Below are 14,668 nucleotides of genomic sequence, written 5' to 3'. Positions count from 1 at the left end.
AAGTGTGCTCATATATGATCTGCGCAGCCTTATATTTAAACATCGTGACTGAACAGCCATGATTTCCTCCTTCATATACTATAAAGATCTCTGTCTAAGCACATTCGAGCAAATATAATTTAAAACTTTTCCACTACTATTTTAACAATTATATTCTAAATAACACCGGATGAATAAAAGTGCAAGGTTCAATAGGCCTCATATATATATATATATATATATTTATTTATTCAATGACCTTCCTTAGACTTTCCTGTGATGCAATTTGGAAGGAATTATATGATGTCAAAGATTATCTTTCTTTGCAGTGTTACTGCTGTTGACAATAGGAATGCTTTTTAGAAACATAGATGAAGATAGTGCTTTGAAGAGAAAATAAACATATGATTCCTATGCACCAGAGCTTACAGCTCAGGTTAGAAAGAGCATCACTGTRGCTTAGATGACAAAGGAGAGAATGCAACCTCAAACCTAGTTCTTCAGAGAAGTACTAAGCTACAAATTATACTCCCCTTTCTCTAATGCTAAGAGGCCTATGAGGATCTCTGTTGCCTTTTTTTTTTCAGTTGAAGTTGTCAGAAATTAAAAGAGAAGTMTTTTTTTGAAGAGAATCTACTAGAAGTGTATTTTGAATAAAAACTATAAGGAAGCAAAAACATTACAGGAAGGAAATAGTTGCAAGGATATAGGACAACATACCCAAAATGTTGAAAAGACTCTGAGGAAAGTGTTAGATGAAAGGCTTAATAAGGGATGAGGAGTCAGGTGAGATTATCTCTGGAAGGATTCAGTGAGGAAGAGGCTGGCTGGAAAGGTGAAGCAAACAGAACACGGGAAACAGGAGTTGTATGTTTTTGAGGTAAATTGTCCCAGCATGAACGAGAGCGCAGGAAACATCCTGACGAAAGGAAGGTAAAGGGAAGGCTGTATTACAGAAACACTGGTGCAACCATTGCTCTGCATGTAGGCAGACATACCCTTATGTATTCAGTTAGATTCAATGTGTCCAGCTGGACTGAATGGAACTGCAAAAGTAGGGATTCAATCACTGAACATTGCTGTGCAAGATATGCTCAGATCCTATTGGTACTTAAAGCTGTTTCGATAATCTAAGGTTTACGTAGACATTTGAACCTAAAGTCCCACAACTTCTTGTATTATCAGTATGTGCTGAAAAAAATAGATCATTCTAAATGATTGCCAACTGCAAGCTTAAATCTTATCTCCACTTGTACTAAAGGTAACTTCTCTGTTAAGGATTAGCATAAGAATGTCACTTGTGGGTCTTAAAACTTCAGTTTTTAGGCCACCTTCAAGGAAAAAGAAAAGTGATATATAAAATATTTTAAGTTCTGTAGTAATTTTAGAATGTACTTGTAYATCCTATGTAAGTAAATTAATTTCTTCACAAGAATGAGAAAATACAGTAATAAAAGTATGTAGTCTGTATGAGGGTAGGATTTTCCACTTTTTTATTTTTTTATCTTACCTTGATATATGTAAAATTCACTTCTGTTCCTWTATGAAAGTTGTCAGCTTTGTAGCATTGCTATAAATGGATTTCATTACCACCTGTAGACACCTTTGAGATGACTTCATTCTTCACTGTAAGTTTGATCCCTATATGGGTAGTATGAAAATCCTCTGGTCCTGTTGAATGAAAGGCATGCTATAAAAGCAAGGTATATGTGAGAAATATTTCAATTTACTTTGCATTCTCTGTAGCAATAGAACATTTTTTGATTGTAATGTGATACACAGAATCAAACTCCCTTTGGGAGTCCTTCTAATTTCTTTAGAGTATATTAATTTAAATACTGAGAGTTCTGAAGATTAACAGACGTGTATGTGTATATATGCTTTTGTACAGGTAACAAGTTCTGGGTCTTCAAGGACACTACTCTCCAGCCAGGGTATCCTCATGATTTGATAACCCTTGGAAGCGGAATTCCTTCCCATGGGATTGATTCAGCAATATGGTGGGAGGACGTTGGGAAAACCTACTTCTTCAAAGGAGATAGGTTGGTACAGGAATCCTGGAAGCAATTTGGTAGATATCAAGAAAAGCRTGTGAATCTTTTTATCTGTTTTGGAGAAGAGGAAGTCAATCCATTTAAATAGATCACTGTTTTCTGTGAATATAGTTACTTCCTCCTGCATAGATGACCGTATTTCTGTTTCATATTTCTTATCGCCTATATTGTGTTTGTGTGAATATACCGAAATGTGGTTTCCCTTTCTAGCAGAACAGAATCAACAGTTTTAAACTTAAGAGTTCAAATTAATTTATCTTACACTTCCATTTTATTGGAGTAAATTGCTGATCTTCAGTCTTATGTATAGTCTTGTCTTTTCCTTTTTATCTTCATTTCTAAACTCTAGGACATASGCAGGCTAAGCATGAGCCAAAAGTTTTAAGATCAATGGAATTATTTTTTCTACTACTATTTAGAATGAGGAAGGAAAGGGAAATAATATATAAAACAGGAAGCTAGAGGGCTATTTGAGCAGTTTACAATCTGATCCTTAAGAATTATTTTAAATAAAGCCTTCAGGTCCCTTCAGAAGGAGGCACTTTATGATTAATAAAACACAGAAGAAAAATGATAAAATCTGAGTCCTGTTCCAGCCCTARAAAAAGCTTGTAGTAGTCACTTAGTATTCTGAATTTTCATTTCCCTATCTGCAAAAAATGAAGGAAAATTTTCATCTCCTTTATAGAGATGTCAAGAGAACTCACTGGTTTGTGAATCCATTCAAGTTTTTTGAAGGATGGATTGTGCAGGATATTATTATGTTTGTTGATTGATGAGTCATTGTGCAAACTTTGAGTGCTCAGAGACATATTATTCTTTATTATTGTAATCTTTCTAGTAGTACTGAGAAGTTTACTACTGTTACTGTTTTTATTGGTTACTACTGTTTTTACTTAGTATTCTGAGACAGTATTCTTGGATCTCTTAATAATGAACTTAATATTCTAAGCACACTCCTGCTGATTATTTTATATCAGTACTGTAAGAATGCATTACAGATTGCCATTACCAGTTTTAATTTTATTATTGTTATTTTTAAAAATGTCTCTGACACTCTTGGTGAGAAAGGTAGATAACTAAGTAACAAATTTGTGGTGTTTGAAAGCTAGGCATCATTTCAAACWATCAGTCTCTGTTGTTCTCAGTTGCACAATTTGTTTCCAGTGTGAGAAGATTTTTTTTCAAAAGTTCATTCTCCAATAATAATTATTCAACCTTGTATTTCTGGGGAAGTATTTTCAGGATCAATATTATGTGAACTGTGCCTTCCTTAGGCTTCATTSAGCAGTGTCCTTGTATGTTTCCATGCACAATTACTTATAACCAAGAGGGTCCTAAAATAATATGGCAATAACAGAAAACAAGAAGAACTATCAGAGAAAACATCTACTGATAGACAAGCTGCTACTTAGTGCTAAGAAGCATGATGAAACACAGGAAGACATAAATGCAGTACAGTATGTAAGAAGATCGAAGAATATGAACCTTGCAGAGATAATTGAGCTATTACAGGATATTGACCACCAGTGGGAATAATAGCACTAAGTTTCTCATGAATATTGTTTACATCACAGTTTGCAGTTAATGTAGAGTTAGAGTTGAATTTTGCTGCCTGTTTTAGTTGTTTGTGCAAGTCTCCTATAGGGGTGCATTTTTTTCCTGAGAAGGCATAATACATACATATTACATAACACGTTATAATACGTAATATGTAACTCAATGAACTATATGCTTATTTTGTATTGACTCTAGGAAAAGAGCGCCCAGGCAGAATCTAGACATGGTTAAGTGTCTTAGAACAATAGTATAAATAAGAAGCAGAGCAAAACAATACAAGGTTTCAAATATCAGCTATAAAATGAATAATCACAGTAAAAAGATTTTAAAGTAAAAAAGAAAGTTATTCTAATATTCATATGTCTAAAGCAACCCATTTACCTTATTATAAACATTTGAAATGTTCCATTAGAGATAGATCTTCCCAATAACTGCTCAAAAGCAAAAGAGGAGACAGAGACCACAGAAAACACATTTTGCACTCTATCATTTTTCTCTTACCAAAATTCAGTAGTTCAGGACAAAATGATGACAGGYTTGCTGCACTTCTTGACACATGACCTTGTTTATGCCCCTGTCTGTCCCTTGTCTGGCATAAGCAGCATTTTTTATTCCTCTTTAGAGCTTAAATGAGCATCTTTTCCTTTTTTTTTTTTCAAAAAGCTTAGTCACCAAATGGTTCAGAGTATTGCTAAGTAAACAGGATTAGATACAGGAAAGGAAACCTTTTTAGCAAATATTTTCCAAATTATCTTTCTCCAAAGCCACAAAGTACATTTGCATTTGTCTTATCCATTATCTTATCAGTTTCTGGCACGTCATATGGTGAGTGAAGCTCAAAGTATTCATATCATCATTGGGAAGTCTGCTTGAGAACACATGGCATGCTGAGGAGAACTGGTCCAAGCTTCTCCCTACCTTCTAATCCTGGTTATCCCAGTACAGATTGTAAAGAGAGAACATCCCAAAAGTCCTTACATAGGTAGTAATAGAAGGATCTCAATTAATGGGGAAAATTTGGAAGAGTGAAAGAGAAAATGAAGAGACTAAGTATGAAAGAAAAAGAGGAAGTGCTGGTAAAAGGGGCTGGAGAGGAGCTGAGAAAAAAGAAATGCAGTTGTGGTTAGAAAACAGGAAATAGAATATTAAGCTCAGAAAATAGTAAAAATAGAGAATCAGAGAGAGCAGGCAAATGTGGCAAGAAAAAACTAAGACTGAAAAAATGCCAAGTCAAAAGGGCTATTTGTGATAATACTGATTTCAGAGGTTTATTTACTATTTCTRTATGTTGGTTTTTCTCCTTGTGAGCTCTGAAAGATGTTCAATTTCAGAATGAGGAATATGGCTTGGATGGCTGGTTCATGTGTTACTAGATTAAGAAATGAGGCTATAAAACTAATTTATTCATATGAAAGAAAAAATAAAAGCAAGTATTTTTATGTCACTTACTAGCAACTCTTAACCCACTTCAAATCTGACACTTTTGCTTTCCCTGGCAGTTGGAAGTCAGGGAAACACCTCACAGGAAGCAATGTGGAGTAGTTCAGTCCATTTGTGTTTCAAAGAGGAGATCAAGAGGTGACTTGATTAGAGTGTCTACGTACCTTCATAGGGACAAATTACCATGCACTTAGGGACTCTTTAGTATATCAGGAATGATCATAACGCGAATATCTAAAAGCTGGAGTCATATAAATTCATATCAAAAATGGAGTCAAGGTTTTAGCAGTGACCACAGTCTCAATTAATGTGATAAATTCTGAATCTCTTTGTGTATTGAAATGGAGAGTGAATGTTTCTTTAGATGATTTTTCACATATGTAGAAATGAGTTCTAAAGACAAATCTCTGGGAAAAGTTTGCACTTCTYAATAGAGTCTGTCCTAACAGTTTTCTTTAATAACTCTACAAAATGGAATAACGCTATATATGGGCTCTCAAAAAATATATAGGAAGTTTTTCTCTCTTCATTAGATTTTATTAAGCTTCTCCAAAGTACARCACTCTCAAATATTTACAAACACTGTACTAAGGGGGTATATATAGAACATCACTGTATTTCCTTAACAACCACAGCTCAAAAGCTGTTTTACCAACAGTTCACAGGAGGATCATAATAATGAGCAGCTATTCAATATTAGAGAGAAGACATTCAAAAATGCAGCAAGCATTCATGCTTATTTATTTTAATCAAAGTAAATGTAAAATAAGTAATTAAAAAAATCCACTAAATTATTAGAGCCAATCAAAATATGAAATGATCCTCCCAAATATATATCAGTATACAGAGATATAATATGATAATATTTAGGACCACACTGCTTATAAAAAGATGCACAACAGTTCAGCCATCTGAATAAGCATGTAAAGAAATTACTAATATTTTCTGTAAGTGTATATAAAAACATTATTTGTTGAAAATTGTCACAAGTTCAGGTTGCCTAGAATTTGCATGTTGAGACTTTTCAGACTGGAGAAGGGCTGACTGGCTTAGAAGCACAGAATAATTTTTTATTACATCAAACCTATTTAATTGTAGTGAAATGAAAGACTACTATAATGCATACACATAAGTAATAAAGGTAAATTTCTATAAGTATTTTGACTTGAATCTGTGGTCATTTTTTGAGATTAAAATATTAGCCGAAAAATTAGTATGCGTTTTCTGCATATATTGTGTCTCTGTGTTGCTGTGCAGAAGCCCTAGGAATCAGAATAGCTCTGATTATTACTGAGATGCATGCTGATTTAGTTGTCAAAGTGGAAGAATGTTTGATCTTCTTTGTTCTTACATGAAACAGTCATTCAGGCMGCATACAGATTTAATTTATCTGATACTATCTCCACTATTTATGGCCACTGCATGTAGCAAATCTTAGAAGATTAAAAAAAAAAWGTAGTTTACTCATCTACTTTCTTAAAAATGCTCTTCCCTATTTTTTATCTTAAAAAATATCAGGTACTGGAGGTACAGTGAAGAAATGAGATCCATGGACCCTGGTTATCCCAAACCAATCACCATCTGGAAAGGTATCCCAGAATCTCCTCAAGGAGCCTTTGTCCACAAAGAAAATGGTATGCAAACACATCCACTTTTAGTGATTTACAAACACCCTTTATATAAGACAGAGTATTACAGGGATGAGGTTAAGCAGGGCATGAATTCTTGTTTTATGGAGAGAGGAAATATTTCCTGCTGTAGGGTTCACAGTTKTGAAGATGGATTTTTTTGTTTGGTTGTATCATTTAACACAAAAAAAAAATACAAGCTTTGAAATTTAGTATAATGATCTTAATTTCAATTCTTTTTCTTTTTTTTTTTTTCTTAATTTTCCTCACTATTTTTGTACTCTGATTACAGTAATTCTTAAAACAAGCTCCCTACCCAGAGTTTACCTCTATTTCAATTGCCCAGGTGTTGGCTGTTTGTASAGCTTTGAAGCTATGACCTTCCTTCTGAACTCCTAGAACAGAGAATCAAGACTTTTGATTACCTAAGCAGAAATATGGGAGAATCTATGAATATTGAGAATCCRTGTAAACTGAAGATGTCATAAATCTGTGATGCAGGGATACAGATCACCAGGATCTTAGCATGCAGTTGTATTACCTGAACCATCACATACCATTACCATTACCATCACATACAGCAGCTTAGGATCTGGCCAGCCAGGCTACTAGCAGAGATAACAGTTGCATGGAGCTTAGCTCCCCTTGCTTTGGACAAACATATGAATTTGCCACCACTGCCATTGGAAGAATTTTACACAGCATATATGAGTAATTTATTAGTAGGTTTGGGGCTTGTTGCACTCACTTCAAAGACAGCACACATACATATCGCCATATTATTTTAACTTCATTTAGATAGGTAGATGAAAAAGCCTTCTTTCATTACATAGACCTTGAATAGTCTTCTCTTCTGTTCTCCAGCTTGATTAACTAATTTAGCATAGATTTGATTTTTTTTCAGAAAAAAAATGTTTAATTAATTSCTTGCTTTGTACCTTTTTCATCCCAAAACAGAAGCTCTCTCTGGATTCTGGCATTTTGGCTTGAGTATGGTCAGTTTTTATGCTCTTTTTGATTTGTTTTGTTGTTAACAGGAAAATAGGTCAGGCAAAATGACATTCTGCATATATCACACTCAATAGTTGACTGTTGTTTATAAATATGCATATATATGTGGAAATGAGGCAAAAATTATGTATACACGTATATACATAATGCATATAACCTCTGCTATTTTTCTTTCATTGCTTGTTAGGCATATTTGTGAAGACTTACATTCAAACGAGATTTAACATACATATATGTATATATATACACATTTTTTTCATGTCTTAACTGGATTGCCCAGAGTAAGGTGTCTATACCGCGATAAGTATGTATATCTCTTATTAACCATGAAAATGATCTTACTTGGACCAGTGGGCAGGAGATCTGCAGGAAGAGAACACTTCTTCCTAAAGCAGAAAAGACTCAGTTGTATTGAATCTATTTCCACTTTTTTTCCCCCACTAGCTTTAATAGTGTTTCTAGGAATATTCAAATGTGGAGGGTGGTAAACCTGGATGTCAGATCAGGGAGAATGTGGAAGGAAGGGAGGGCACTGCAAGGCCTCTTGGAGAGCAGAAAGGAGGACCAAGAATGATGCTAACGTTCTCCAGAAGAACACTAAGACATGTTTCTTGAAATAATGAAGACGGACCTTTCTTAAGAAATAGTTCCCATCTTCACTGCTGTTTGTATGGAAAGAGAAAGAAACAGAAGTAGATAACAGASTACCACAGCTTGCTTGGAAAGAATTTGATTATATTTTCCTCAAGCCATTTTTTTTCCTTTGAGTAGAAACAAAGCCGACATGGAGTTTTCACTGCATAGCCTTGTAGGAGGGCATTTAAAAGCACGTCCAGTTAAACTAAATCATCTTAAAGAATTTAAAGGTTTTTTTTTTTTCTTTGTTCCCTTACCTTTTTATTTTGTAATCCATGTAAATTAACACCTGCATTACACCTGCTCATAGATGATGAGGTTTTGAACTTGAAAATATTTTTCATTTAAACAGTAGATTGCTTTAAGGAAGGAATTCTCTATGCTAATATTTTAAAACTGTATTTTATATAAAGAATTATAGCCCTATATTTATTTTGTTCTAGAAGGCATTTTGTAACCAAACATCCTAACTACTGTATGTTCCTTTTCTTACCTTTTTTTTTCCCCAACCAATATTACACCTTTTTCTAGATAAACTGACACATTTTTTGACAATAAAACTGCAAGAGATTAAAAAAAAAAAATGAAAATAGCATCTATTTAGTTGTTAGGCAATTAGAATAACATAAATAGCTAATGTAGAAGTCTGTTCAAATATTCTAAATATTCTGAAACATACAGCACTACACTCTAGTGTTAAAGAGTACTAAAGAATTTTGTACATAGTTTGAGCTGGAAAAGAAATGTATTAATAAGTCCTTTTTTTTTGTAGAACTGAAAGACGCTAGCAGCTGTTTGAGTAGTGATTTTTAATATTGCCTCCAAATAGCCAGTTACAAATCTTTTCAGGAAGCATTGTTAAAATCACAACTAGTGCCTAATTGGTTTTAATATTAATTGGTATTAATATTAATAAAGACTTTAGCACTACAGGAAAAAAAGTGGAGGCCTATAAAGCAAAGATAAGGCAAAATTCTTCTGTTTGCATTCACCTTATAAACAGTATGAATAACTACGTCCATCGTGAAGGTTTATATCTTGCCAGATCAATGCCATTTTTCACCTGGTATAACAAATTAAAAAATGTTTTTGGCAAGCAGGCAGTTTTTCTGCTTTTAGGCATGTTTGGTAATTACATTGAACTGCACTTTAATGATCAAGTACCAGTTTCCTGCAGAAAATTTGAACCTGGGTAGACCTGTTTTCTCCTGGCAAAGGAGAATTTCCATCTAATTTCTTTCTTCCAAAGCAGAGCAATAGATTGAGTGACACTGAAAAGGGTTAGGTCTCATTTCTGGCTGGGATAGTTTTGCAGTTTGCTTCTTATATTCAAAGGGATTGGGATGCTTCTCAGAATCCCAAAATCTGCCCTTAAGAATTCTTGAGCTCTAAAGGTCTTGCTGAGTCTTTTAGCTATTTTATTTTGGAAAAAAATAAAATAAAATGAAAGTATCCTCAGAGTTCATATCCTCTGGAGTTTCTTTATTTTTGTAAGAAGTCAGGAAAATAAAATCCTAGCTTATTCAAATAAGAAATTTAGGCTTTAAGATTTTCTKGAAATAGGAAAGAAGTGAATGTGCCCAGAAGATTTGAAAAGCCCATGAATATTTTTAACTCACATTGTCATAAAACAATTTGCTTTGCAAAATAATTATTGTTTCAAAATAATTGCACTTTTCTTCCTCAGGCTTCACATATTTCTACAAAGGAAAAGAATACTGGAAATTCAATAACCAGATGCTCAGGGTGGAACCTGGCTACCCCAGATCCATCCTCAAGGATTTTATGGGTTGTGATGGACCAACAGACCGAGACAAAGACCGACACAGCCCTCAAGATGACGTTGACATTGTCATCAAACTGGACAACACAGCCAGCACTGTGAAAGCCATAGCCATCGTCATCCCCTGCATCCTGGCCTTGTGCCTCCTCGTCTTGGTTTACACTGTGTTCCAGTTCAAAAGGAAAGGAACACCCCGCCACATACTGTACTGCAAACGCTCTATGCAAGAGTGGGTGTGATGTAGGGCTTTGGTTTTTCTTCTTTCCCTCCCAGGAGTTTGTGGTAACTTGAGGTTCAACACGAGAGCTGTTATGCAGTTTCCTAGCTAGGAGCGGGCATCTGTCAGTCTGAAACAAAGCTGATCTCTAAAACCCGGGGTTGCCTCTCCTGCGCGTGCGGGGCGACTCGCTCGGCTGGGAAGCTTCCATGATACACCACGGTATCTGCTGTTTCTTCAGTCCTTTGTCTTTCTTTGTCATTTGATTCTAGGCCTTTCCTCTGCACGCTCGATACCCAGTAAACTATCAGGATTAACTAATGAGGAGGAAAACAAACAAACAAAAATTCTCCAGTGTTTCTACATTTGTCCCTAAGGCCTGTTCCCCTTTGAAAAGAAAATTTTTTGCTGAAAGTAAATTTTTTTAGAAAAACACAACAACCCACAGTGGAACTTTCAGGAAAGAGAGAAGACCCAAAACAGCTTTGTCTCCAAAGAGGATTGCTTTCTGTCTGCTATGGATAAAAGTCCTATACTCCTGCTTCCAATTTTGTCAGGTGGGAGAGCCGGATGACACGCAGGACTTCAGACTGTTCGGACAGCCATTTTCCAACAAACAAGGGGCCAAAATATCTGCAATATAGTAACAGCCTTAATGATACATTCATTTTGTGTTTTATACAGCTGCTCTGGGCTACGTCCTCAATGTTTTAAACTCATTTATATTCATTACTGTATTCAAGTGGAACCTTTTTATTGGTTTGTTTGGTTTCTGGTTGGTTTTCCTGCATAATCTTTCCCAAATTATACCAAGCCAACTGCCCCAGGCCTTCCCCAGGTCTGTCAGGAGCACTCATTCCAAAGCATGGTAAAAAGCAKTGTGTCTCTGAAGTGGATTTCAATGAGCTAAAGCCACGGTCATGCTACAGAGAAACTCRACACTGGTGTTTTATCAGTGTAACCCTTTGAGAACTATTGCATCAGTTTTCAGAGTCCAGTGGATGCTAATCTGTGTTGGCATTAAATTACAGGATTGCATTTGGGAAATACAGATTTTAAAATAAAGTCAGATTTTTAAAGCAGATTTCCTGTGATCGCAAGTGAGTATTTTTATGACGTGCATTAAAAAGCAATCGTAGCATACAAATAGAAAGCAAAATATGTTTACCACCTACCTTCTGGTTAAATGAACCAAACTGATTTTAATAACTGCTGCCACTTACCAGGAATTTTTTCAGAACTGGCTACAGTTTTATAGCCTAGCCTTTTATCTTAGGCATATTGAATTTCTCTTTTAAACTATGTTGCATGATAATTCGCTTCTACAGAGGTAGAGTTACAGTTTCAAGGGAAAACAAAAGTGATGACTCTGATATTGCATGAATATTCTCCAGTGTTTTATGCCATTGCATGTTCACCATAGTTCTCAAAGGGTYAGGCAGATCTCTGGCATTTAGCCCGACATTGTATCACTGACAGAACCAAGGGACCACCAAAGCATTTTGTCATTGTGCGTACTTTGTGCTAACAGCAGTATTGTCATGTTCATGTGACCTGCAGAGCAGGTTTGTATCAATATTTTTTTCCTAGAGAAAAGTCAGCAACTGACAGACCTCTTTATTGATTTTAGGAGCTGCTTCTTGCAGTGATAGGCTTTACAGTCACTGGGCTGTGAACTTACTAAAGATGGTCAGAATGAATGCACCCCACGAGTCACACACCTGGTTTTGTATGAAAGCCAGGATTTGAGGGGAGTAGCTTTTGAAACCATGAACAGCTTGCCTTGAACTTGATTATTGACCTGTTGACTGTCATTACCGAGTTAAACATTGTTGTCTGTGAACAGCTTCACTGTCTGAATTTCCTTAAAGTGTACTGTCCTATGTCTTTGCTCTTTGACCTTTAACTTGCAAACTGGCACAAACTGAAGGGAATCTGGTGTTGCTAATCAACTAAGATGGGTTTTATTTCTTGAAAGGCCTGATATATATTATCAAAAAAAAAAAAAGACTAAAGAAAGAATGTTGAATTGTTTTCTTAGAAAAGAGGTGGCAGAAACTAAAATATTTATGATAGACCTTAGAAGGGTATTTTGCTATGTATACATGCACACTCTAAAAATGAACTGCAGTAGAAGTGAATTTTTATTTAACTTGAATAAAATTTTCAGTATAAAGTTATCATTTCTACAAATAGTTATTAATGAAAAGATTATAAGAAAGTATTAAGATACTTGAAATGGCCAGTATTGGCTTTTACATAAAACAAGATTTTTATACTACATACAAACCAATTTCTTACTGATTTCTTAATCCACATAGCTGGATCATTTTTTAGAGAGTGTAGGTATATATACATATATATTATGGTTATTATTATTTTGGTAATGAAATGATAGCTTGACTGCCTTGAATTTATATTTATATTGAGCATAGCATGAAAAATAGTATGCCTTTTTGTTCAGTTACATGATTTTATATTGATTTGAGGACTTACTTTATGAACATATGTGGCATGCTGTAAAGCATTGCAAACTTGATTCTTAGAGCATAAACAGATATAAGTATGTACGGCTAACAAAAATGAAGACTAGAAGATATAGTTTTACAGCAAATATGCAACGCAGATGGCATTTTGGAAATGTTTTGTAGAGGTACTGCATACTGTAGATTAGAAGTGCACCAGTATCAGCCCAAGGCATTATTTAGTAAATCCAACTCAGTTCTTGCTAAAATAGAGATTCGTAATTAACTAGCATAGGATATTTACCACAGAACAGCTCATTTGGTGAACTGAGAATTCTGTGCCTGTTTGTCATATATTTTTAATATATGTATATATGTGTGTGTATGGATGTGTGTTTGTATATTTATACATTCGCACAAACACACATACACATGTGTGCATATTTTAATTCGTGGAGTGTTTTTTTTTTTTTTTTTAATTGTCATCAAACTGCTATAACTTACTTTCTACCACAGACAGAACAAAATGATTCGTATTACTGTTCTGATTTTGTCCCTTGGGTAGTTGGTGGAAAGTACCAACACTACTACTTATCTGCATTTGGTTTTCCTCYACAATAGGAGAACTAATTTTATATAATCTTTAAGGCAGAACAGCATCTTACCTGTTTTCTTATTCACTTGGAAGTTTCACTTCAATTTCAAAATCTGTTTCGTGACAGCTTTAGCTTTTTGTGCAACTGTCTCCCTGAGAGTAATGAAGTGCTGAGCATGTTGACTGTTGTTCTTTGGTAAGGTTAAAAAAATATGTTTGTATTTGGAGAACTTTAATTATGCAGGAAGGTAAGTGTGATAAGTCTAGTGTTTGGTATATGGTACATCTTAGATACATGAATACAAAATATGTTGATTATTTTATTTTACCTAAAAGTGCATATATATTAAATACAGAGAGAGGGAGAATAAAACAATATTGGCATGTTTATGTCATGCAAGGCAAGGTTGTGTCAGCATTTCTGTTATATTCTCCTATTTTCAGTAGGTTGTGACACAGACATTAAAATTTGCTTTAGGTAAAAGACRTAGAACCAATTGTGTTCAGTCTGATTTCCAAGTACATGACTGGCTTCAAATGATAGTAGTAGTTCAGTATAAATTAGTGATGTTGCTGAGTTTACTTTTGAACTTAAACAAGTAAAAGATAATTTTAAGAAAACTGTTATTTAAAAACAATTGTTCTGTACCAGGGCCTATAATTATTAGCATCAAGAAGAAAAAAAAAAACAAAGTGCAAATATTTTGTTTGAGTTCTGAAATTTGGGTTCCTGCTCATGTGCCCTAACCTTTTTCATAAAGTTTTTTAATAAACATTTCCATATTACTGTTGTCAGAGTTGTCACAATGCAAAAATGAATATGGATTGTTTTAACCACTTGCAGTCTATCAAGCTGACTACACAGGGTAGCGTGTCTGCAGAGTACAACAGTCTGTATCATGCAGCAAGCTAGAGCAGATGGTTTTAATGGTTTTCTCTGGCCTTTTAATGTGTAAACCTATGAGAAAGTTATTGACTGTAGACAGAAATTAACTTTTATCAAAAAATACATTTAAAGAAACTATGTAACTGTGTATTTACTGAATAGGCTGGGATGGAGAGACTCAAAAGGGCTCCAAAGGAACCCTTTTAAGTCTCATAAATAAATGTAATACATATTTTATATCTTCCCATGAACTTCTGTTCTTTGTTTAAAGAGGAGTGAAGGGAAGGGACAATTAGAGAAAAGGACATTTTAAGGCTAATTTTGTGAAATAAACTAACGTAAGCTAAAAGATTCAAGCATAAGGGTCAGACTTGCACTGTCTCTTGACATTGTGTTTCACCTCCCCAGGCATTC

General features: G+C 34.7%; 1 protein-coding gene across 1 annotated transcript in view; it reads left to right on the top strand.

The window, feature by feature from the left end:
• MMP16 (matrix metallopeptidase 16) overlaps window positions 1-14,340 on the top strand; it is a 158,912-nt gene extending 144,572 nt beyond the window's left edge. The window contains exons 8-10 of the mRNA XM_026054549.1: window positions 1,871-2,021; window positions 6,552-6,667; window positions 9,996-14,340. Of these exons, the coding sequence (XP_025910334.1) occupies window positions 1,871-2,021; window positions 6,552-6,667; window positions 9,996-10,330 (602 nt within the window). The 3' untranslated portion in view covers window positions 10,331-14,340. The remainder of the gene's footprint in view (window positions 1-1,870; window positions 2,022-6,551; window positions 6,668-9,995) is intronic.
• Window positions 14,341-14,668: the final 328 nt, after the last annotated feature.

Source organism: Nothoprocta perdicaria, unplaced genomic scaffold (genome assembly GCF_003342845.1).
Source record: "Nothoprocta perdicaria isolate Ctin4 unplaced genomic scaffold, notPer1 scaffold_122, whole genome shotgun sequence".
NCBI classification, from domain to species: Eukaryota; Metazoa; Chordata; class Aves; order Tinamiformes; family Tinamidae; genus Nothoprocta; species Nothoprocta perdicaria.
Note: the sequence above shows the minus strand (reverse complement) of the source record. Positions and strands in the feature narration are given on the sequence as shown.